Source organism: Terrapene carolina, unplaced genomic scaffold, assembly GCF_002925995.2.
Source record: "Terrapene carolina triunguis isolate 2854851 unplaced genomic scaffold, T_m_triunguis-2.0 Scaffold88, whole genome shotgun sequence".
Taxonomy (NCBI): domain Eukaryota; kingdom Metazoa; phylum Chordata; order Testudines; family Emydidae; genus Terrapene; species Terrapene triunguis.
This window is the reverse complement of record NW_020664439.1, coordinates 45,598,410-45,624,176: the sequence shown is the minus strand read 5'-3', so window position 1 is coordinate 45,624,176 and position 25,767 is coordinate 45,598,410. Positions and strand designations below refer to the sequence as shown.

The 25,767-nt window shown below is 51.6% G+C and overlaps 1 protein-coding gene across 1 annotated transcript; it reads left to right on the top strand.

Moving 5' to 3' along the window:
• The first annotated feature begins 9,264 nt into the window (after positions 1-9,264).
• B3GNT7 (UDP-GlcNAc:betaGal beta-1,3-N-acetylglucosaminyltransferase 7) lies at positions 9,265-24,071 on the top strand. Its single transcript, XM_024206324.1, has 2 exons — positions 9,265-9,392; positions 22,497-24,071. The coding sequence occupies exons 1-2, from the start codon at positions 9,382-9,384 to the stop codon at positions 23,689-23,691; spliced, it is 1,206 nt and encodes a 401-aa protein (XP_024062092.1). The 5' UTR covers positions 9,265-9,381; the 3' UTR covers positions 23,692-24,071.
• The last annotated feature ends 1,696 nt before the right edge of the window (positions 24,072-25,767 follow it).

Here is a 25,767-nt window from a genome sequence, read left to right as displayed (position 1 = left end):
GTCTCTATCCAGATAGCTCCCTCAGTCTTTCCATGGGGATTTTCTCCTCCCATCCTTATCTCATTTGAGTTCACGGCTCTATATTTCCTCTAGATTTTTCTGTCTGCAGGAGAGTATTACAGCTCTCACCACGACTGCGCTGACCCAGGGTGTCTCTCCCAGTCCCTCGCATGCTGAGATGTATTTTTTTGCAGTGACATTGCACTGCAAGCTCCTGTCCAGTTTGTGACAGTCCGGAGATCTGTCACCCCACTTGCATTGCTGCTACTGTGTGGGGGCCCCTCCCTAGAACTATGTAGTCAATCCCCCCGACATACAGGTGGCCTGTTGTTCTAATCTCCCCTCATCATGGCTCAGCGGCCCCTAGATATTCAGGGGGGTCTTTCCCATTCTTTGATTGCTCAGGAACAAGTATTTACTGAGTGACTCACAGGCCAGGAATGCCTGCTACAGCTCCCTCTTGCATAAGGTCCATTCATTCACCTGCCCCCGGGGGAGAAATCAGGTGCGACTATGTATGAGCTCAGAGCTCCATGCAGCTGAAGGAGCATTATCCCACCTGCCCATGCATAGGGGCACAATCAGGACATGCTAATAGCATCTCCTCCAAGCTTGCAGATAAGTGTGGTTTGCACATAGGCCTGAGAACGCTTCCCCTGAATTTCTGTGCCCTTTGCTGGTTGAACAGGCCAGGGGGGAATTTCCTGATCAGGCTCCTCTAAGGGTTCTTGGAATTCGGATGGAGGAGGGGGGCTTGCTTTGGTTTCGCTCTCTGTGGGTGTGATCTCGCCCCTCTAGGGCTTGGCTTGAGCAATCTGCCCTTTGGGAAGAAAGAGGACAGAGAGGATCAGTGAAGAGGGCCCTGGCGCATGGCAGAGAGGACTCTGGGAGGGCCAAAGGGCAGTGAGCTGGGCCAGGATGGGAGTGAGAGCGAGGGCAAAGCCCAGCCACCTCTGCTGCAGAAAGGGGCCCATGTCCTTGCTTTGGGGTGGGCCAGACCACCCCAAAAGACCTGCTTGTTGGCCCCCCTCCGTAGGCCGCAATGTTAGCCACTTGCATGGAAGTGGCCTTTCATTTACTCCCCTAGGTGAAGGGGCGGGGGGTGGACGCTGGTCCAGGGCCTCCTTCCACCCAGCCAGGCAGCAGTAGTGAGCTCTGCCTGACCCTGCCGCCTTCTGCCCAGCCTCAGACTCACTGATCCCCCTGGCTCCATGTGACCTGGGTCCTACGAGTCCAAAGCTCCTATCATAACCAACCCCGACATAATTGGGGAAATCAATTAGGGCAAGGGCTATGGATGGGCTACTAGGCTCATATACTAATGCAGATCTGGGGCCACACAGCAACTCAGATGTTGGTTTGAAGTGACCCAGCTTCGCATGACAGACCAGGGCCGGCTCTAGGTTTTTTGCCACCCCAAGCAAAAAAATTATTGGCTGCCCCCCCCCCCCGCCCCGGGCCCCCCCCCCACCCCACCCGCCCCCCCCGCCGCCCCAGCCCTGGGCTCTTCCCCCCCAATCCGCACCCCCTGCCGCCTGAGCCCTGGGCTCCCCCCCACCAGTGCTGACTCTGCCCGCTCCCCCTTGCCTCCAGCCGGTCTGGCGCTGGCAGGGTTGGGGTAAGCAGCAGGGCTCCCGGGCCGTGCCTCAGCCCAGGGTCCCTCCAGCCGGGGTTCTCGCCTCCAGGATCAGCTGGGACCCAGGAGGGCAGAGCCAGGGGACTGCCCGGCAGAGGGCTGAGGAGCCGTGGCAGGGCAGCCCCAGAGGGAGCGGAGCTCCAGAGAGCGGGACGTGGGCCCCTCACGGCAATGCCCCAGGCACCGGTCCCCTCTATGGCCCCGCTGCTGGTGCTGCTGCTGCTCCTGGCCACCCTGTCACAGTCCCTGGGTGGCTCGGGCTGCTTCGCCCAGCCCCGGCTGCGGCGCTGGGGGGCAGCCACCCTGCGGCACCTGCAGGCGGCTCCGTGCGCCCCGCAGGGTGGCCCCCAGCCCAAGTGTCCCACGCTCGGAGCCCGCCCAGCCATAAGGTGCAGGCGCTGCTCCCTGACGCGAACCGCAGCGGCCCCAGGGTGCCCCCCCGTGCAGGACGTGCTGCTGCTGCCAGGGCCGGCTCTAGGCTTTTGCCACCTCAAGCAGAGAAAAAAAAAAAAAAGGATGGCCGGAATGCTGCCCCTGAAAATGTGCCACCCCAAGCAGGTGCTTGGTTTGCTGGTGCCTGGAGCCGGCCCTGTGACAGACACCTGGAAATCTTCATGTACTGCAGGGAAGTGTTCGTCAATTACTTCCACTTAAACAGCCTTTTATACAAGATGGGTAACAATAACTCACTAGATAACTCTGCAGTGTTATTTTAGTGTCAGACATGCCTAAGCGCATCAGATTTGTTTGTGTGTTAAATGTTGCATGCATCAAAGGATAGCCTGGCCTCAGTGAAGAGTTTATATAGCGGTGTGAGTATATTGGCCCACACAAAAACACTACGCTGTGTAACAGTTAAGGTTGTTCAAGGACAAAAACCATTTACCCAAATATTAAAAAAGTAGAAAATCCAAAGTTATGGCAAATACATGACAAAGCAACCCAGCAACAACTTAGAGAAAGCCTAATCTTCAATCATTTCTATCTATCATACTCCTATGCAAACACACTACCAAAACAACCTTAACTCTGCCCCTATCATTATAACACCTGCAGTCTTTCTTACCTAGAGGCAAAGGTTCTATAAACATGGGATCAGAGTGTTGCATATGAGAGCACACTGCAGGTCAACCCAAATCCTTTCCAGTACATCTAACCCAGAGGTTTTCAAACTGTGGGGCATGGAGGAACGTTCGGGGGGAGGGGATGAGAGATACCAGGTGGCTGGCAATGCCCTGGGGCTCAGGCCAGCCCCGTGCAGTGGGGCTTAGGGAGGGAGTGCCACCTCTACCCAGGGCTGGCTCCAGGCACCAGCATTCCAAGCAGGTGCTTGGGGTGGCAATCTGCAAGCAATGTTCAGCTGCCCGCGGCCGAATTCCCGCCGCCGCCGCGGAAACGCGCGTGCCTCCCTAACGGCACACGGACTGCCCCCGCTGTCCGCAGTGGCAATTTGGCGCGCTGCTTGGGGCGGCAAAAACATTAGAGCCTGCCCTGCCTCCACCCCCGACTCACCTCAGTGGGCCACCTGTCTGGGTTGGGGGGGCGGGGGGCTCGGCTCAAAAAAGGTTTGAAAACTGCGGCTCTAACCCCATCGTGTATCTATCTGTACTTCGTGAGTTGGCAGAAAAACTATTTAATAAGTGTTTTAGACAGTTCACTTTGAAATCCCTCTCAGAGATGGTTTTGTTTGAAATTTTTCACCAAAATACTTAACTTTTCTATGAAAAACAGTCAAATCAAAACGATCTTTTTAAATTGTAAGGTGGAAATTGTTATTTTCTTTTATTTTTTTGAAAAATCAAAAATTTCAGATTCTGATTTCCAGGTGGGGGGGGGGATTTTTTCCCTCTCTTCCCATTTTTTAAAATGTTCTTTCTTTTTATTCTGCTGGAAAGGGGGAGAAAGTTTTACAACATGGAGAAAAAGTGATGGGAAAAGATTTTTTTTCCTCATTTGTATTTCTTACTGCCTTTCCCCCCTTTCCAGTGAGGGACGGAGGAGGAAGTAATCAAGCGGAGAAAGGGGGGAAATACTCAACATTTAAAATAATTTTTGTTTTGGCTTTCAAAACAAAAAAAATGAAACTTTTCATTGCAAAAATGAATTGAAAGAAACAAACAAACAAAAAACCCCATAATGTCCTTTAGAAAATGCTGTGGTGGGAAATTTTTGGCAGAATCAAAAATGTTCCATTCTGCTAAAAAGACAGTTTTTTTGTCAAAAACAAAAATTCAGCGCCTCTGAAGAGTCGGGGTGGTTTGATTTAGGGGACTAATTATGGATCATGTTTGGGGCACTCACTCGGGTTTGAATCCTGTCAGACATTTTAGATCATGTGTAGCGGCTCCCACAGATGTCTGATCGTCCCTCTGGCGAACACAATCAGGCCGTGACTTGGCTGCTTCACAGCTAGATGGTGTGTTCCTGTGCTAGGTATTATGATGACGATCAGATGTCAGCGCCGCACTGCGAGGCCGGAAGGACACGCCTGATTCGCTCCTGGTCCGGCAGGGCGACGTGAGCACAACGGAGCAGGCACGGTAAGGCCATCGATTCATCGCCTTTCATCGCGATTATCTAGTCTGCCCTCCTGCCTCGCACAGGCCATAGGCAGAGGGTGCAATCTAGAGCAGCCTTCAGTTTGCTGTACCCTGCGCCGGGGGTTGAACTGCCCCAGAATAAAGGTGGTACAAAGTGGGCACGAAGTCCCTCCCCCTTCTCGTGCTGGGCACAGGCAAGAACAGGGGCATTTCCTGACAGTGTCGTGACCCCCCATCCCCACTGCCTCTCTCAAGCAGGAGCAGGGACAGAGCACTGTAGCTAAGGACCACTGAATAGCACTGGCCTTGCAGCGAGTGCCCCAGCTCCTAGAGGTGGCGTGGCTGTTTCCCAGCTGTCTGGCTAAAATTGAGCCCAGAATCAGTTTAATAGCTGAGCGCCCACAGCTGAGAGGGGCTGGGCTCTCTAGCGCTCCAGGCACCGAGAGGGGGAGCAGAGTCTCGCCTGGCATTTCAAGTTGGTCAGGTTCCACTTCCTCCTTTCTCTCTATCCTGATCCCCTCGGGCAGCTGCCTAGAGCCGCCGGGTGTGTTAATCATGGCCCCTGGGCAGAGCCAGGAGAGGAGAATGACTGTGCTAATGGATTGCGAGGGTCTCCTTGCTGCGCGTGCTGTTTGGGGCTGGTCCCCCTGGAACGGAAGTCCCATTCCCACACACATTGAAGGGAAATCAACACATCACTGTCGCATCTGGGGACTCCCCTGCTCCTGGGGCTCTGCTCTGGGGGCCGGGGCCGGGAGGGATCCACTCCCTGTAGGAGGTGGGATGGGGGGGTGCATGACTGGAGTGGCAGGTGCCTTGATGGAGTCGGGGGCACTCCCAGGGCATCAGCTGGGGGGGCGCCTCTGCCTCCTGTTGGGTACTGACCTGCAGGTCTTGTGAACAATGGCCCTGCTGTTGCCATGCAGGAATGGCTGGCCGGGGTGTGGTGTGCACACTGTGGGTGGGGAGCAGGGGCTGGCTGTGGTGTGCTGAGCACACACTGTACCTCGCCTGCCAGAGGCGAGTGCCCGTTGCTATGGTTAAGGTGGAGCCACTTGTTCCATTATACACCTAGAGTTTCAGGGGGTTAGATTTCGGGGGAGATTCCGGAGCGCCACTGGTCTGGGCTGGCTCACTGTTTAGACTAGAGTGCAGCCTTCGGGAGATCTGGACTAAAGCAAGAGGAAGGTGCTGTTCAGTCCCAGGCCACTGGTTTGCTACTTCAGTTCCTTGGGGGTTGAACTGCAGCACATGTGGCTTTTTATCGACCTTGATGACGGTGCACAATTAGCTTGTGGAACTCACTGCCACTGGAGGTCACTGAGTTGAGTGGGGCTCAAATTGAGTTAAACGTTCATATGGACAGCGAGGACACCCCCAGTTACATTAGATGGAATGAAAAACGTGTAAGGAGTCCTGACCGGTCTCGGAGAAAAGGCGACAGGACTTGCTAGGCCACTGGTCTGATTCGGCCAGGCAGTTATTTATGTGCAGTTTTGTAACACGTTGCATTCACCCACAAAATGTGGTTACAGGCCACACCAGTCCAAGCCCTTTCCCCGTATTACAATGAGACTTCTGCTAAATCTAAGTGTGGTATTAAAGTGATAATCCGGAGTTTGCTCTGAAGCAGGGAGAGAGAACAGGTCTGGCTCAAATAACAACACCCTGTAACATTCCTCCCGGTCTCCCCTCTGCACCAGGCTGCCAGAAGTGTATGTTCCCCTAGGGCCCCGTGACCCATCTAGAACCTCCCCACAACCAGGTGGGTCGGGACCCACGTTTGGGAAACGTTGTTCTCAAGGGACAGGGCTTTCAAACCAGCCTTAAATTGAATCCACACAGCAATCTCTCTCCTGCTAATGAGGTGCAGTGGGACTGCCTGACGGTGGGAGAGATGTGGGTAATGTTTCTGCTTTGCTGTGTGGAAGTTCGGAACCCAGAGGTTGCTCTAAAGGGGACATTCAGGTAACGTCCCAGCAGCGGCCTTTCTCCTGGAAACAAAATGAAGGAATGAACAGCAAAAGCCCCTGCCTTCGAATAGTGTGAAAAGTTATGCCACAAAACTAGGGTGACCAGATGTCCTATTTTTAAAGGGACAGTCCCGTTTTTTGGGAGTTTTTCTTATATAGGCGCCTATTACTCCCCACCCCCTGTCCTGTTTTTTCAGTTGCTATCTGGTAACCCTACACAAAACCACATGTGCAACAACCCAAAATCCCCAAACAAGGCACTCCACTGCACATGGGTCTCTCCCTGGGGAGAGGATGAGGGAGCACACGGGACAGCGGGTAGTCACGTGACTGGATTAGACACCTAACTTCCATGGATTTCAGGTAAGCACCGATATAGAACAGAGTATGTTATTAGACACACTTTCTAGTCAACCACTGCTCTAGCCCCTTCTCTCCACCATCTCTCTTTGTCTCTCTGTCACACACTCTCTCTCTCACTTGAATTCAATGAGTCTTTTTTTGGCCAGGCAAGCTTGAATGGAAATCGTGAAGGTGTAGAAAAGAAACCCCCCCAGATCTTTTGTGTAGAGGTCAGTAACATCTGCACTCTCAGGCATAGGTGCTGGATCTAGGGGTGCTGCTGCACCCCCTGGCTTGAAGTGGTTTCCATTAGATACAGGCTTTACAGTTTGGTTCAATATGGCTCTCAGCACCCCCACTATATACATTGTTCCAGCACCCCTGTTCTCAGGGCTTGTCTGTACTTACAGCTCCGCTGTAGCACTTATTGAAGATGTCGTCTACGCTGACGGGAGAGCTTCTCCGGTGGGACTCCACCTTCCTGAGACGCAGTAGCTACGTCCATGGCAGAAGCCCTCCCGTCACCATTGCGCTGACTACACCGGGGGTTAAGTGTGGCTTTTCCACACCCCGAGTGACATAGTTCTATCTACATACGTTTGTATTGTAGATCAGGACTCAGACGCTCACATGTACGCACACAGCGTTCCAGGCAAATTACCTTTCTCTGATCACTGCCGTTGTTTTATAGTTACTTAGGGGCTTGCTTTGTTAGACCATTACGTATGAACTTGGAAATGAAACCCGAGTCAGTTTCTTGCTCACATATTTGCTTATTGCACAGTAAAACTTTGCCAAAGCTTGGATTTCAGTTCAGCTCTGAGGCAGTGTTTCCTGGTGTGAGGTTGGAGACAGATCAGATTAGATATACACACACAGGGAGAGAATGCACATAATAGCTGTGGCTATGCTAGTGTAAAGTTAGTCTCACGATTGGTTTTGCTTCATTGGGTGATGGCAACCGTAGAAACACTAGTGTAGATAAGGCAACTGTATAGGTGACAGTCAGACCGATTCAGTGGTTGAACCCCACCCTGGGAGGAAAATACAATAGATCTTTTCCCTTACAGATAATAACAGAAGAACACAGGAGCTGCAATACTGGATCAGACCATGGTCCATCTAGCCCAGTATCCTGTCTCTGACAGTGGCCCATACCACAGCTTCAAGGGGGACTGTACAGAACAGGGCAGTTTTGGAGTGATCCATCACTGTCTTCCACTCCTGGCTTCTGGCAGTCAGAGGTTTAGGGTGGCCCCGAGCATGGGGTTCCATCCCTGACCATCTTGGCTAATAGCCATTGATGGACCTATCCTCCATGAACTCCCAGTTATACTTTTGATCATCACTATGTCCCATGGCAACGAGTTCCACAGGTTAGTTGTGCTTTGCGTGAAAAAGCACTTTGTCTTGTTTGTACTCAGTCTAATTGCATCAGGTGACCCCAGGGTTTTGTATTGTGTGAAAGGGTAAATAACACTTCACTATTCACTATTTTCACACCGTTCGTGCTTTTATAGACCTCTAGCATATCCCCCCTGAGTCATCTCTTTTCTAAGCTGAACGGGCCCAGTCTTTTTAAACTTTCCTCATATGGAAGCTGTTCCAGACTCCTAGTCAATTTGGTTGCCTTTTTCTGTACCTTTTCCAGTTCTAATATCTCTTTTTTTGAGATGGGATGACCAGAACTGCATGCAGTATTCAAGGTGTTGGCTGTACCATGAATTTATATAGTGGCATTATGATATTTTCTGTCTTATTTTCTATCCCTTTCCTAACAGTTTCTAACGTTTAGCCTTTTTGACCACAGCTGTGGATTGAGCAGAAATGTTCAGAGACCTCTCCACGGTGATTCCAAAAAACTCTTTTGTGGGTGGTAATAGCTAATTTAGACCCCAGCATTGTGTATGTATAGCTCGGACTTTTTCCCCCAAGGTGCGTTAATTTGCACTTCTCAGCACTGAATTTCATCTGCCGTTTTGTTACCCAGTCACCCAGGTTTGTGAGATTTCGCTGTTTTGACAGCGTGTTAGTCATTCCCAGTCTGAATCTATTTCTGATACAGTCGCCGTGTCAGGAAACTGGACACACCGGGAAGATTTTAAGTCTATGCATGATACATTTTAGGATCCATAGACAATGCCACCATCACTCAGGCCCAGAAGCTGGGCGTTATCGTTGACTCAGACCTCTTCCCTAGATCTTTGCATCCAGGCGGTGTCTAAATCTGGCCCTTTCTTTCTGCACAACGTCTCTAAGGGCTGGTCTACACTAGAAAGTCACTCCAGGGGTGTGGAAAATCCACCCCCTCCCAGAGATGTAGTTAAGCCCACCTAAGCCCCAGTGTAGACAGCGCTAGGTGGCTGGAAGAATTATTGGGGCGTTTGTTCTGATGGGAGTGCCTCCCAGGAAGTGATCCACTTGGGGACGATGGGCCCCAGCCGTAAGTCTCCCGGCGCCCAGCGGGCGTCGGCGGCCAGGAAAGCAAAATGGCAGGAGGGCCTGGTGTGGGGAGCTCGTTCCCAGCGACTGAGCGATAACCACCAATGAATCCTGGCCCATCGCCCTTTGACAGGGCGCTGCCCAGGCTTTCGCTGGGACAGGGGGCAGAGCCCGTTGGCGGCCTTGGCCCCGGGGGCAGCAGTCCTGCCAGCCCAGCAGCTGAAGAGTTAAAATACCTGCAGCCCAGGCTCCACCTCAGTGAGTTGAGGGGAGGAAAGAGGCTGCTGAGCAGGAGGCCAGTGAGCAGAGAGGCCTCTGTGTGCAAGCGGCAGGCAGGGAGGAGGGCAAAGCCAAGCCAAGCCAAGCCAGCCCTGTGAGCTCCCACAGCAGTGTAGCCCCAGGACGAGGAAGGAGGGAGCCTCTCAGGAGAGCAGCCTCCGCTCCCAGCATGTTCCAGTGGTGAGTGCGCCTGGGCTTTCTGCTGCTCTCCCGCCGGGCTGGGAGGGAGATGGGGGGCAGAGCAGCGCCCCCCACTTTTCTCTCTGCTGCGCTGGGCCGATCTGGGCTCTGCCTCCCCCTGCCCCCGGAGCGGCTCGGGGCGAAGCGCGTCCGGCCGGGGGGGAGCTCCGGGTACCGAGTTGGGGGGTGCCCCTCGGGGGGGTTCCTGCGCCCCCCCCCCTCCCCCGCAGGTACAGCGGGGAGCGCGGCCATGCCATGAGTGGCTGCAAAGGGGGCGGGGTGAAAATGGGGAGCCAGGCTGGGGGGACTCGGCATGTGCTGCTCGCCTGTCCGATCCCCCGGGGGCTCGCGTGCTTCTCCCTCGCCTGCATCCCCGGCGCGGCGCGGCTCGGCGCGGCTCGGCCCCGAGAGCAAAGCCCTGGCGGAGCCGCTGGTGCTGCTCCCTCTTCGGGACCAAAGCTGGGCTCGGGTTGGGGGGTGTTTGGCTGATCGGTGCCCCTGTGTGTCGTCCCCCCCCGCATCCGGCGGGGGGGGGGGCAGTGTCCAAACCCAGCCAGCCCCCACCTGGCTTCCAGCGGCGCCTCAGCACCCAAGCGATCCGATCCGTTCCCTCTGGAGGGAGTGGGGGGGGGCACATCTCCCCCCTCCCCCCAGATCAGCACAGCGCTCGGTTGCTGAGATTTTTTTCCTCCTTCGTTGCAAACGGTACCGGCATTCCTATGGGACCGGGGCGCGGCTCCTCAATGCAGGGCGCTGCTGCCCATTCGAGGAGTTGGGGGGGGGGGGATGGGATCAACCCGCCCCGCAACAGTGGCAATGAATTGGTTATTCCAGCAGCTCCGGCCGTGGAGCCGGGGAGGTGCCGGTGCGGGGGCCCCACTAGGACTTGGTTTTCCTGACTTCTTTTTTTTCCAGCGTCAAATCTCGCTCCCTTCATTTAACCCATGTCAGCAGAGAGCCCCGGGTTCCCACTAACCGGCTGGCCATCACGGGGCCTGTCGGCAAGTCATTGCCCCTCCTGGCTTCCGCGGAGAGGAAAGGGCGTGAAATACCCTCACCTGCCGGGCCAGGAGCCAATGGGAACTCGAACTTCTAGTCCGGAACCCTTGGGTTCTAGATCTGATCCCATGAGCTCCCCAGTCCCCAGGTGTGATTGGCTGGGAGATCCTTGTGTTCTCCGGGGCAGAGCCCGCTTGATAACTGACTCTAAACGAGGAATTAAAAAAGAGAGAGATTCCAGTCCAGTCAAAGGGGGGTTTCATGGCAATGGAAAGCCTGCCTGTCTCCCCAGACACTTGATTTTTATGGATGGACTCACTGCAGGGGGAGGGAGAGTTTCCATTCCATACAGGGCCAGCATCCATAATGGGAACTGTTTATTCTTAATTAGGTAATTAGACTAATAAAGGCTTGGACTAGATGCCGAGGTGGCATGACTCACCCAAAGGTGTGTCCTACAAGCTGGGGGAGACCAAAGAAGAGGCAAGTGAGAGCTGAGTTTGGCCAATGTAAAGCACCCCTTCCTGGGGAAGAGTTTGATCTCAGGTGGGTTTCCTACTGGTGTGGCTCCATTGACTTCAGCCAAGCTACTCCTGAATTACTGGGGTGTGAGTGAGATCAGAATCCGGCCTCAGCAGCTTTTCCTGCTCTCCCTCTCCCTCCCTCAGTGTGTGAGTTTCGCCTGCACAAAAACAACCCGGAGTCCGGTGGCATCTTAAAGGCTAACAGATTTATTTGGGCATAAGCTTTCGTGGGTAAAAAACTCACTTCTTCAGATGCATGGAGTATAAATTACAGAGAGAGGCATAAATATATATTGGCACATGGAGAAGGGAGTTGCCTTACAAGTGGAGAACCAATGTTGAAGGCCAATTTAGTCAGGGTGGATGTGGTCCACTGCCAATAATTGATGTGGAGGTGGCGATACTAAGGGAAGGGAAATTGCTTTTGTAGTGAGCCAGCCACTCCCAGTCCCTATTCAAGCCCCAATTGATGGTGTTAAATTTGCAAATGAATTGTAGCTCAGCAGTTTCTCTTTGAAGTCTGTTTTTGAAGTTGTTTTGTTGAAGGACGGTTACTTTTAAATCTGTTATTGAGTGTCCAGGAAGATTGAAGTGTTCTCCTACTGGCTTTTGTATGTTACCATTCCTGATGTCTGATTTGTGTCCATTTATCCTTTTACATAGAGACTGTCCGGTTTGACCAATGTACATGGCAGAGGGGCATTGCTGGCACATGATGGCATATATCACATTAGTAAATGTGCAAGTGAATGAGCCTCTGATGGTGTGGCTGGTGTGGTTGGGTCCTATGATGGTGTCACTAGAGTAGATTTGGGGACAGAGAAGGCAATGGGGTTTGTTGCAGGGGTTGGTTCTTGGGTTAGTGTTTGTGTAGTTGCTGGTGAGTATTTGCTTCAGGTTGGGGGGCTGTCTGTAACTGAGGATTGGCCTGCCTCTCAAGGCTTGTGAGAATGGGGGATCATTTTCCAGGATAGGCTGTAGATCGTTGATAATGCGCTGGAGAGGTTTTAGCTGGAGGCTGTACGTGATGGACAGTGGTGTTCTGTTATTTTCCTTGTTGGGCCTGTCCTGTAGTAGGTGATTTCTGGGTATCCGTCTCGCTCTGTCAATCTGTTTCCTCACTTCCCCAGGTAGATATTGTAGTTTTAAGAATGCTTGATAGAGATCTTGTAGGTGTTTGTCTCTGTCTGAGGGATTGGAGCAAATGCGGTTGTATCTTAAGGCTTGGCTGTAGACAATGGATCGTGTGATGTGTCCTGGATGGAAGCTGGAGGCATGTAGGTAAGTACAGCGGTCAGTAGGTTTCTGGTATAGGGTGGTGTTTATGTGACCATCACTTATTTGCACTGAAGTGTCCCGGAAGTGGATCTCTTGTATGGACTGGTCCAGGCTGAGGTTGATGGTGGGGTGGAAATTGTTGAAATCCAGGTGGAATTCTTCAAGAGCCTCCTTCCCGTGGGTCCAGACGATGAAGATGTCATCAATGTAGCGTAAGTGGAGGAGGGGCGTTGGGGATGAAAGCTGAGGAAGCGTTGCTCTAAGTCAGCCATAAAAATGTTGGCATACTGTGGGGCCATGCGGGTACCCATAGCAGTGCCACTGACTTGAAGGTATAGGTTGTCCCCAAATCTGAAATGGTTGTGGGTGAGGACAAAGTCACAAAGTTCAGCCACCAGATGTGCCGTGGCTACATCAGGGATACTGTTCCTGACAGCTTATAGTTCATCCTCGTGTGGAATATTGGTGTAAAGAGCTTCTACATCCATGGTGGCCAGGATGGTGTTTTCAGAAAGATCACCAATGCATTGTAGTTTCCTCAGGAAGTCAGTGGTGTCTCGAAGATAGCGATGATTGCCGGTAACATAGGGTCTGAGGAGAGAGTCCAAATAAGCAGATAATCCTGCTGTAAGAGTGCCAATGCCTGAGATGATGTGGCGTCCAGGGTTTCCAGGTTTATGGATCTTGGGTAGCAGATAGAGTACCCCTGGTTGGGGCTTTAGAGGTGTGTCTGTGTAGATTTGTTCCCGTGCTGTAGCAGGGAGTTTCTTGAGCAGATGGCGTAGTTTCTTTTGGTACTCCTCAGTGGGATCAGAGGATAGTGGCCTGTAGAATGTGGTGTTGGAGAGTTGTCTGGCAGCCTCCAGTTCATAATCCGACCTGTTCATGATGTCTGCAGCACCTCCTTTGTCAGCCCTTTTGATTATAATGTCAGAGTTGTTTCTGAGGCTGTGGATGGCGTTGCATTCTATACAGCTGAACGCCCCACCATTTCAGGCCCAATCCTCGCTTACAGACAGCCCCCCAACCTGAAGCAAATACTTACCATCAACTACACATCACACCACAGAAACACTAACCCAGGAACCAATCCCCAACAAACCACGTTGCCTTCTCTGCCCCACATATCTACTCTAGGGACACCATCATATGACCCAGCCACACCATCAGAGGCTCATTCACTTGCATATCTACTAATGTGATACGTGCCATCATGTGCCAGCAATGCCCCTCTGCCATGTACATTGGCCAAACCGGACAGTCTCTACATAAAAAGATAAATGGACACAAATCAAACATCAGGAATGGTAACATACAAAAGCCAGTAGGAGAACACTTCAATCTTCCTGGACACTCAATAACAGATTTAAAAGTAGCCATCCTGCAACAAAACAACTTCAAAAACAGATTTCAAAGAGAAACTGCTGAGCTACAATTCATTTACAAACAACACCATCAATTGGGGCTTGAATAGGGACTGGGAGTGGCTTGCTCACTACAAAAACAATTTCCCCACCCTTGGTATTGACACCACCTCATCAATTATTGGCAGTGGACCACATCCACCCTGTCTAAATTGGTCTTCAAAATTGGTTCTCCACTTGTAAGATAACACCCTTTTCCATGTGCCAATATATATTTATGCCTCTCTCTGTAATTTTCACTCCATGCACCTGAAGAAGTGGGTTTTTTACCCACGAAAGCTTATGCCCAAATAAATCTGTTAGTCTTTAAGGTGCCACCGGACTCCTCGTTGTTTTTGTGGATACAGACTAACACGGCTACCCCCTGATACTTGTCGCCTGCGCAGATTCTCGTAGTTTGTGGGCCAGCTTGCAAAAGGACGTAGAGGACACATCAATGAGCAGGGGAGAGTTTAAGGGAGTGCACTTCGGTGTTATTTGCGGCCAGCAGAAGTTAACACGGAGACTATTGTTTCCTTTACGTGCCCGTCCCTCCCCATAAAAGCAGATGGTAGAAAATTCTGGGTGATCTCTGCAGGGAAAGGACTGTGGCATGAGTCTGGAACCCCGGGTTCAGGAAAGTTCAAAACCAAGGTTTGCTTCAGACCTAGCTCCAATCGCTAGTGATTATTTCTACCCTGCGGTGAGGTGGGTGGAAGGAGCTCCCAGTCTAGGGGCCTAATGCTGCACTCCCTGCTCAGTCTAATGCCCATTGAGTTCACTGACAGTTTTGCCTGGCTAAGGCCTGCAGGATTGGATCCTTGGTCTGGACAGACTGGTATGGATACACTCACAGCAGTTCATACCAGCTGAGGGTCTGCCCCCAGTCGGTCTGTTTTGCCTCTCACCTAGGTAAGTTTCACACTTGTAACTCCTTTGGCTCTAACAACGAGGAGTCCTTGAGGCACCTTAGAGACTAACAAATTTATTTGGGCATAAGCTTTTGTGGGCTACAGCCCACTTCTTCAGATGCCTGGAGTGGAAAATACAGTAGACAGGTATAAATATACAGCACATGAAAAGATGGGAGTTGCCTTACTAAGTGGGGGGGTCAGTGCTAACGAGGCCAATTCAATCAAGGTGGATGTGGCCCATTCCCAACAGTTGACAAGAAGGGGTGAATATCAACAGAGGGAAAATTACTTTTACTAGTGACCCAGCCACTCCCAGTCTTTATTCAGAGGTAGATAAATATTCCAATATCCTCACAGTTCATACAGTCTCAGATAAATGTATACATATAAAATATCACATACAATATCTATCCACCTTCCCATAACTGTTTATTTTCATACTCTTAGCTGTAACCAGAGCTACTGCGAGGTTTTTTACATTATTAATAGATAGAACGAAGTTATAGATGCTTATAAATGACCAGCTTTGGGGTTTTCATTAGTTAAAAAACAATTTGATTGTAAATCTTCAGGTTTTGCAACAGTTAAGTGCCATTTAATTTAAAAAAAAAAAACATAAAGAAGAATTATTTACAAAACCTGGCATTATCGTTTGATATAGTGACAGGTCCCTTATAAAATCTGTCTGGCCTGACAAGCATTTCATAAAGTTTATTGAGGGTAGGAGGAAGCACAAGAAAATTGGGAACTCTGCAGATCATACCTAACGTGCAGAGGAAGATGGAGCGTCGTCCAATTTCTACTGGGCAAAGAGAGTCAAGGGACATTATAGAAAGCATGATCTCTGCACTGAGCGATGGGAATCCAGAGGCCTTATAGAGCATCTAATCTCTGCAGTAACCCTATATAATTTATAAAAACAAAGACATTCGCACAGCAAAAATGTTAACGAAATTCAGGTTATTCCCATGGAGTGTCACAGCCAGTGTTGCCACCTCTCGTGATTTTATCCCATAGCGATATTGGATGTTTTACGGAAAGCCCCAGCTCCTGGAGATAAGTGATGACATGTGAATTGCAGCTTTAATTTAAAAAGTACATTTCTAGCCCATGGCTGTGGAGAAAAGCTTGGAACTGGGACCTGAGTGCTCCCTAGAGGCTCAAACCGGAAGGCCAAGAAAAGGTACCCAAAATTGATTTTTAAAAAAGCTCATGATTTTTAAGCCAATCTTGCGATTTTGAGAGGCCTGATACGTGATTTTTGTATGCCGTGTATTGAAGCCATGTTGGTCCCAAGATATCAGAAAGACAAGCTGGGAGAAGTAAGATCTTTTATTGGACCAACTTCTGTTGGTGAGAGAGACAAGCTTTCGAGCCACACAGGCTATCTACACACACTACAGCCTACATCAGTACAAGTTATGTCACTCCGGGGTGTGAATAAGCCACCCCTCTGAGCGACATAAGTTACACTGACCTAAGCACCAGTGTGGACCGTGCTATGTCCGGCCAACAGAACTACTGCCGCTGTTCGCTCACAGGTGTTGGGGGGTTTTTGTTTTTTACCATTTTCCTGTGTGAGTTGATTCGAGAGCGTGGTGATTTGTCTGGTTTCACTCGCATAGTTATTATTGGAGGATTGAGTGCACTGGATGAGGTACATCACATGTTGTGATAGGCACGTGTAGGACCCATGGATCTAGACAGGTGTGTTCTGGGGGAGTATTCATCATGGCAGCAGTGGAGATAGGTCTGCAGGCTTTGCATCTGTTGTTCTGGCAGGGTCTGGTGCCACTTTGAGTTAGTGTGTCCTGGTCTGTGGGGAACTAGCTGCTGCTGAGCCTGGAGAGACTGGGGGGTTGCTTGAAGGGCAGAATTGGGGGTTCAGGGAAGATTTCTTTCAGAATAGGATCCCCATCAAGTATGGGTTGTGGTTGTTTGATGATACCCCGTATCGATTCCAGTGGGGGGTGGCAGATCTTGCAATCTTTGAACACTTTGAGGGTAGCGATACTGAATTTCCCTCAACCAGCCAATAATTACATACAAAATAGGCCCTACCCAGGAACAGGCCCCTCCTTTGACCAATGACTTTGAAATTTTCCAGAAGAATTCTCACGTACCGTGAAATAATCACGGCAATGCTTTTCCTGCTTGATACGGGCCACGAATCAGACACTGCTGTGGTTAGTACGTTCGAAATCCCATAGCTACCGCTTATGAGATAGCTTGCTTGTGATCGTAACTCCGGAGCTACTACGGAGTAGTCAAAGTATTTCCTTATTGCTGCCGTATTTCCCCCTGCAACTTTCAGGAAATGCCCTCACTGGCGACCCTGCAACAAAATCCATTGTGAAAATCAAAGAGCGCAGTGGAACCCTGGAAAACTTTGTGTCCCAAACCACAGGCTTCTACTGCTTGAGCTAACGAAGCCCCCTTGTTCCAGGTTACAGCCTAGCCGGATACCTAGGTTTTCCCTATGCTGCAGCCAGCCACCAGACGGCAAACTGCTCATGGGCTGGGTTTGCGAAGGCCACACAGGCCGCTGGGTGGCTCTTCTCTGTTTCATAGATTCATAGATTCATAGATTCTAGGACTGGAAGGGACCTCGAGAGGTCATCGAGTCCAGTCCCCTGCCCGCATGGCAGGACCAAATACTGTCTAGACCATCCCTGATAGACATTTATCTAACCTACTCTTAAATATCTCCAGAGATGGAGATTCCACAACCTCCCTAGGCAATTTATTCCAGTGTTTAACCACCCTGACAGTTAGGAACTTTTTCCTAATGTCCAACCTAGACCTCCCTTGCTGCAGTTTAAGCCCATTTGTAACATGATAACTTTCGAACGGCGCACCCGATCCATTCCAAAATGTCAGGGAATGTTCTAGGCATCCCAGGCCAGAATCCTATTGATTTTGGGGGGAAATCAGAAAAAAACGAAAGGGGAAAAACGTGAAACACGTGAGCCCCCTGCCATCTGATTAGCACAGCCATAGAGAGGTGGGGCACAAACACGCCTGCTGTGGAGAAGAGAATGGGGGATCTTGGCATGGGGGGAGGCGGAATGAAGGGCACACAAAAGCGTGTCTGTGTGGATTTTGGAGGGTGCTGGTATAGGGGAGGATGGAATGGGGGGCACACAGGGGAGGGGGGAGTTGTCCCTGACAAAGAGGGGCTGAGAGGGTGGTACAGAGGCAGCTTGTGGGGTGCAGGACGCAAGGAGCCCCTGGTCTGTGCAGTGAACTTGGCCTACACCAGCTACCAAGTGTGCGACCCGCTAGTAACCGCTTTCAGTTAGATACAATGGCTAATAGTTTGGGCTATAATGATGTTCTTCAAACATGGGTGGCGCGTGAGTTTCCAAGGAGATTTTAACGATGTGCCAAATTGCCAGGGAGTCGCAACCAGCTTCAGAGCTAGTGGGACCCCAAGGGCCTAGAACCAAACCAGCATTTCCAGCCCGGGGCCCGTTTTTAAAACGATCTGTTACCCGGAATGAATTTGATCCATTTTCTTCAAACGTGGCAGCCATGTTCGCCTTCGCCTTCAGCAGTAACCTGCCTAGTCTCAGCTCAGACAAACCAATTCTGCCAAGCCGAGTTCATGAGGGTTGTAATGCCATAATGCAAGAGCGATGGAGAAGCAGATTGGGATATTGTGGGCCTCAAGCAGAACCTTTGTAGCATTCCAGAAATGCAATATTGCATTAGCGCAGAGAGAGGCAAGAACCCTGAAAGCAAGGACAAGCAGGGCAGGGATTTGAAGGAGTGGGGAGCAGTGATGTCAGGTTGACAGGCCAGGAAGAGACCTGGTCTTGGATAGAGCCCCATGGGACCCCCACAGAAGGTGGGAAAGGGTCTGCCAAAAGAGCGTCTGGTGCAGTGACCAGAGGCAGAGGAGGGAGGAGGACCGCAGAGGATGGTATTTGAAAGGCCAAGAGAAGAACCGATGTCGAGGAGGAGGATGTGATTGGCAGAGAGGGGACGAGGACGGAGGATGGCCGAGGCTGCTGGAGACCAAGTGGGAACAGTCTCAGTGGGGTGGAGAGGATGGAAGCTGGACTTAGGGAGGGGAGGTCCAGGCTGACGCTGGATGAGAGGGCCGTGAGGCAGCAGCTGTAGATGGTGTGTTAGATGAACTTAGTGAGGAGAAACGTGGGTGGCGGGTGGAGCCCCCCTTTGGGGAGCCTAGCCCCCAATTTCACCCCTTCCGCCTGCCCCCCAGCAGCCAGAGCCCCGAGACTCCCTCTCCCCCCCCCCCCCCCCCGCAGCCACAAGCCCCCCACCTGGAGAAGCCCCGAGCGCCCCTCCCCTCCCCCCGGCCAGAGGAGCCCTGGGCTGGCTGAAGCCCCGCGACACCTCCCCTCCTCACACACACCTGCCCGGAGGAGCCCCGGGCTGGCTGAAGCCCCAACCCCACCCCTCCCCCGCAACTACCTTGCCCGGAGGAGCCCCGGGCTGGCTGAAGCCCCAACCCCACCCCTCCCTCCTTGGAGTCGAGGGAGCTTACTGAGGAACCCAGGAAGCTGAATAGCACATACTGCCTCCTCAGCCGCCCCAGAACATGCATGGGGCATAATAAAGCAAAATCTTTGCCCCCAAGCCCCATAACCCGCGGGGTCTGGCGGCTGCAGCAGCCTCCCCTGGCCTATTATACCCGTCACCCATGATGAGAAGGGAGATGGGGCAGCAACTGGGAGGCCGGGGGGAGGTGGGGAGGTCAGCTTTTGGAGGGACATGGAGGAGGTGAGCAGGAGGCAGCCAAGGAGGGGGAGGGAAAAGGGGAGAGATGGAGAGCAGGGGAGAAACCTCGGTGTGGGAAGAGGGAAGGTGTTAGAGGGGGTGGAATGGGGTGAGGGGTAGCACAGCGGATCTCACTGATCTTCTCTTGGGAAGAATTAGCCTGCATTGGGCGGAGGGGGGGAAAGGCGGGCTACAGAACGGGAGCTCGTGTGACCCGGACGGGGCTCTGGGCGAGGTTACCGGCCGTATAGGATGCGCCGTCTCTGGGAAACGCTTTCCAGAGCAGCAGCTGCTTCCCAGGGGATCCCATCAGCACAGCACGCTGCCTGTGCGTCAAGCTCGATGAAATCAACCGCCCCGATGCCACATCCATTCCCTGCCCCCATCCACCAGGCGAGCCTGCGCCACTGCCAGCTCTGCTCGGCATCTCACAAACTGCCTTGTTTTTGGAGAAGGTGATGGGGTCCTGTCATTGGCTGGGGGAGAAGCCCTGACACGCACGGGACTGTGGGGCCGGAGGAAATTGGAGAAGATGTGAGAGCAGGAACAGCAGGGCCGGAGCTGGTTTGGGAGCTACGGAGCAATGCAAATAACCGCAGTTGGGTCCTGTTCTCAGCACAGACAACATAAGAATGGCCGTACTGGGTCAGACCAAAGGTCCATGCAGCCCAGTATCCTGTCTACCGACAGTGGCCAATGCCAGGTGCCCCAGAGGGAGTGAACCTAACAGGTAATGATTAAGTGCTCTCTCTCCTGCCACCCTCTGACAGACAGAGGCGAGGGACACCATTCCTTACCCATCCTGGCTAATAGCCATGAATGGACAACCTCCATGAATTTATCTAGTTCTCTTTTAAACCCTGTGATAGTCCTAGCCTTCACAACCTCCTCAGGCAAGGAGTTCCACAGGTTGACTATGTGCTGTGTGAAGAAGAACTTCCTTTTATTTGTTTTAAACCTGCTGCCCATTAATTTCATTTCGTGGCCCCTCATTCTTATATTATGGGAACAAGTAAATAACTTTTCCTTATTCACTTTCTCCACACACTCATGATTTTATATACCTCTATCATATCCTGCCTTAGTCTCCTCTTTTCCAAGCTGAAAAGTCCTAGCCTCTTTAATATCTCCACATATGGGACCCGTTCCAAACCCCTAATCATTTTAGTTGTCCTTTTCTGAACTTTTTCTAATGCCAGTATATCTTTTTTGAGATGAGGAGACCACATCTGTACGTAGTATTCAAGCTGTGGGCGTACCATGGATTTATATAAGGGCAATAAGATATTCTCTGTCTCATTCTCTATCCCTTTTTTAATGATTCCTAACATCCTGTTTGTTTTTTGACTGCCGCTGCACACTGCGTTGACGTCTTCAGAGAGCTATCCACGATGACTCCAAGATCTCTTTCCTGATTAGTTGTAGCTAAATTAGTCCCCATCATATTGTATGTATAGTTGGGGTTGGCAGCGCTTAGGTCTTTCCCCCGAGGGAGTGGGAGGAGCGGGGACACAGTGCGCTCAGGGGAGGAGGCGGAGAAGAGGCAGGGCAGGGGTGGGGACTTGGGGAAGGGGGTGGAATGGGGGCGGGGCGAGGGCGGTGCAGGGGCGGGAAGAGGCGGGGGGGGCAGGCGAGCATCCACCAGGCAGAGGGGAAGTCGGCGCCATAGAGGCGAGTGGTGGGCGAGCTAGTGTGGGGGGTGAAGAGCCAGCGGTAGGCCTGGGGATGAGGAAGGGCGCGGAGGGGGGGGCCCCGAGCGGGGAGGGGGCGGGACCTGGGGCAGAGTGGGGGCGGAGCCTGGAAGGAGTGGGGGCGGACTGTGGGCAGGGCTGATGGCACCCCAATGTGTCCCGATATTTTACTGTTGTGATCTGGTCACCCTAGTTGCTATGTCAGGGAGAAATTACAAGGAGCATGTGAAGGCGGGAGGGGTTTAACATGCAGTGTTTTGAGAGTGCAAATGTTGAAGACTGAGAAAAATTTGCCCCAAAAGTTTGAAAACAAATGTTGGTGAGAGCCATTCAAATAATGACCTAGAGCATCTTCCTACCCTCCATATGAATGTGAAAGTAAATCATATGTACCTAGACCTGGGCATAAAACCCACATTTTTCCCATGAAAAATGTTGGTTCACGTTTTTAGGTTGAAAAGTTCCCCTTCTTTCCCCAAAGGGAGTTCAGAACTGTTTCAAAACGGATATTTTTGTTCAAATTGCCATCTTAAAATGAAATTACAATTTTCATTTCATTTCAACTTAAAATTATAGGGGTGAGGGCAAAATATGGAGGCGAGGGTGGGGTTGGTTCCTTTTCCCCCTTCAGTTTAAAAAAGACCTAAACAACATTTTAAGTGGAAATGGAATCCGATCTTTCAAATTGACAGTTCGACATAAAATATCGTTCTGATTTGCAAAAAGAACAGGAGTACTTGTGGCACCTTAGAGACTAACAAATGTATTAGAGCATAAGCTTTCGTGGGCTACAGCCCACTTCTCGCCCCCCACCCCAAAAAACCAAAAATGTGAAACAAAATGACATTTTAAGGCACTTGGAAGTGAACATTGATTTTAATATTTATGGTGGAAAAAAAATAGAAAATTTTCACTAGAACTGACACTGCAAAAAAATTCAGTTTTGATGAAACCCTATATTTCAGCAAGAAAACTTTCTGCCCTCACTGTTTTAATGATTGTCGTTTTGTGTCTGATATTTACATGGTGAGAATTTGTAAACCGGCTAAAACTTCTTAAATGAATAGACAAAAAACTTCAATTGGCTTTACACGTACCCTGGAGTGGGGCTGCCTTTCCTCCCTCTCCCTTAACCTATCCTAGATAAGTTCATGGAGGATAGGTCCATCAATGGCTATTAGCCAGGATGGGTAGGATGGTGTCCCTAGCCTCTGATTGCCAGAAGCTGGGAATGGGCGACAGGGGATGGATCACTTGATGATTACCTGTTCTGTTCATTCCCTCTGGGGTACCCGGCATTGCCCACTGTCGGAAGACAGGATACTGGGCTAGATGGACTATTGGCCTGACCCAATATGTCCATTCTTATGGTCTCTCTGTTTGTCGCGCTCAGTTTCCTTCTCTTATGTAATAACCATTGTCTGGCATTTGCATTGCAGTGTCTCTCTGATCGTAAGAATAAAAGATTCTCGCACAGAGTGGGCTGACCCCTGAGATTCTACCCTAGCTGACTGCATCTTTGCCTTAACCATACATCTTGTCTCTTTAGGAAGAAGACAATCTACAAAAGTGTCTGCCTGTCCTTTGTGCTGGTGATCATGGTGACGGTGCTGCAGAGGGGGATGACTCCTAGCCATTTCATGCAGGGCCAGCAGCAGAAAGAATTGCACCAAGAGCCCGTGAAAGCTCAGAAGAGAGATGGCATCTTCTCCAAGACCGGAAACTTCTGGAAGAGCAAGAAGGAGAAGACCCACCTGGAGGCGGAGGGAGTCACTGAGAACCAGGTGAAATCCTGGGACGTCACCACTATCAATTGCACGGCCAACCAGAACATCAGCAAGTTGGACTGGTTCAAGGGGCTGGAACCCAACTTTCGGCAGTTCCTGCTTTACCGGCACTGTAGGTACTTCCCCATGCTGATCAACCACCCGGAGAAGTGCAGGGGTGACATTTACCTGCTGATTGTGGTCAAGTCCATCATCACGCAGCACGACCGGCGGGAGGCCATCCGAAGGACCTGGGGCCAGGAGAAAGAGGTGGATGGGAAAAAGATCAAGACTCTCTTTCTGCTGGGCACAGCCTCCAAAGAAGAAGAGAGGGCCAACTACCAGAAGCTGCTGGATTATGAGAACCACATCTATGGGGATATCCTACAATGGGATTTCCTGGACAGTTTCTTCAACCTCACCCTCAAGGAGGTCCATTTCCTAAAGTGGCTCAACATCTACTGCGACAGCGTTCGCTTCATCTTCAAGGGGGATGACGACGTCTTCGTCAGCCCCAACAACATCCTGGAGTTCCTGGACAACAAGAAGGAAGAAGACCTGTTTGTGGGGGATGTCCTGTACAAGGCCAGGCCGATCCGGAGGAAAGAGAACAAGTACTACATCCCCAGCGCCCTTTACAACAAGAACAACTACCCACCCTACGCGGGTGGTGGAGGTTTCCTCATGGATGGGCCCCTGGCCATAAAGCTCCACAAGGCCTCGGAGACCTTGGAGCTGTACCCCATCGATGACGTCTTCCTGGGGATGTGCCTGGAGGTCCTCAAGGTGGCGCCAGTCAGACACGAGGGCTTCAAGACGTTCGGCATTGTGAAGAACAAGAACAGCAAGATGAACAAGGAGCCGTGTTTCTACCGGAGCATGATGGTGGTTCACAAACTGTTGCCCCTGGAGCTGCTCCAGATGTGGAACCTGGTCCACAGTAACTTAACCTGCTCCAGAAAGCTCAACGTCCTTTAGCGTCTGGCTTCCCTGAGGATCTGTGGCAGGAAGGGCTGGAGCATCTAGAACTTTGTCCTGGGGGGCGAGGGGAAAGAACCTAGAACCAGATGAAGGCAACAAACTATTCTGGGACTACTCCAGAGCCTTCCCTTCCGGCGACGAGAGGAGAGAGACTGTGGTTGGGGGGAGGGAAGGTTTCTAATGGGGTATTTTTGTACTGTACTGCGTTTTTTATCCCCAACTGGGTTGGGGGGTCACTGAAAAAGAAAAAGGAGGATGAGAGAAAAGAAAAAGAGAGAGAGAACAGGGATCATCTTGGGGAAAACTTCTGGGTGCTACATTTCAGGAAAGATGTGGACAAATTGGGGAAAGTCCAGAGAAGATTTGGGGATTTTTAAGAGCAGGTTAGACAAACACCTGTGAGGGATGGTCTAGATAATACTTAGTCCTGCCCTGAGTGCAGGGGACTGGACTAGATGACCTCTCGAGGTCTCTTCCTGTCCTACGACTCTGACTGACTGGCACATGCCCTGCTCCGCAGTGTCGCTGTCTCATTCTCTCCTCCTCTTGCCTGGGAGCCCCTGAACAGAGGAATGTGCCTGGTGTGAATTCCTCAGGGATTTCTCTCTCCTAGGGGGAAGGGGAGGAGGGATTGCAAATTTCAAAACAAGCACATGGTGAATCTCAATTCGGTCTGGCCAGTGCAGCCTCCCCAGAGCAGTCACACGCTGCCCTAGATCAATAGGCTGTAGCACCTCCATTCTAATGGCTTCATTTGCCTATGGCTCATCAACCGCCTTGGACAAGTACCCTTCTAATGCCAGTGCCTGCTGGTCACTCCGTTGTCTCTCCAGCCAAAAGCGGCACGGCCTGGAGTCATCTACCAGCGATTCTCTCCCCTCCCCCTATGGGTTGCCAATTTTGGTTGGCTGTATTCCTGAAGGTTTCATCACCTCACATAATCTTCAATTCCTGGAGACTCCAGGACCATCCTGGCCCCAGCCCTGGGAGACACCACCCTCCCCCCAGCTGGTCGTGGTGCCACCCACAAGCTTTGTGGTGCTAGTTCCACGGGATTTTCATTTCCCTCCCTGTGCCAGCGACTGTGGCCCAGAGACTTCTCTGAGGACACTGCCAGCTGCCTGACAATGGCACCGCTCCGGGAGAAACTCTGTAGCCAGGGGCGGGAGGCCATTTCGTGGCTGGGTTGGGCCTAGCAGCAGCCGTGTCACCACAGCAACGGGTGCTAGGCTTCTCTCCCACCTGAGCAGAGGGCAGGCTGGAGTCAGGGCTGGAGGTCTACAGCCCCCACCCCTGGCCCTCAGTGGAGAGAGGGAATGGGACATTCTGTTCTAGTTAGAAGTCAACATTGGGGTTAACCCCAGTGCCAGGAAAAGCTGCCTTGAAAGGACCACCGGTAACACTCCAGCAGGCAGCATGGCCCCAGAAAAAGCAACATCCATGGTGCAGGAATACACATGACCATGCACTCCCACCCGTTACACCTGCAAAGACACAGCTGCATACCTGCAGACACGGGTGCACAGACATGTCCATGCACAGCCCCACGGTGAGATGCATCTCTCCACACATGCGCAGGCCCGGTTCACAGGCGTGGACATGCCCAGCCACACAGTCATGTGCACACTGGCGTGTTCATGCACATACATGGGCCAGAGCAAAGCCGCCGGAGTGAGCACAGCACGTTGCTGCATAGACACAACGGTACATACGGTGGTGTGCACCGAGACACGGGTGGGCGCACACACAGCCACCCCTCTCTCCTTGGTGCCAGCCATTGAAAGGAAAGCACTCCTACTACCTCAACGGTCCCCCTGTGCAGCACCTTTTGAATGTGTCCTGGAAACGTGCCGGTTTCATTCTCGCCAAGGCTGTGCATTCCCCACATTAGAAAACAAACAAGAAAGGGGGAAAGCTAGCCAAAAACGCCAACCTTGTGCCAGGTCTCGCCACTTACCCTTGGCCTGTGCCCACCTTCTGCTCAAACGCCTTGCACATTTGGAAGCGGGGGGACGGCACGCGGGAAATCTAGCGCTGTTGAGTTCAGAACCAGGCGGCCAGGCAGACAGTCTG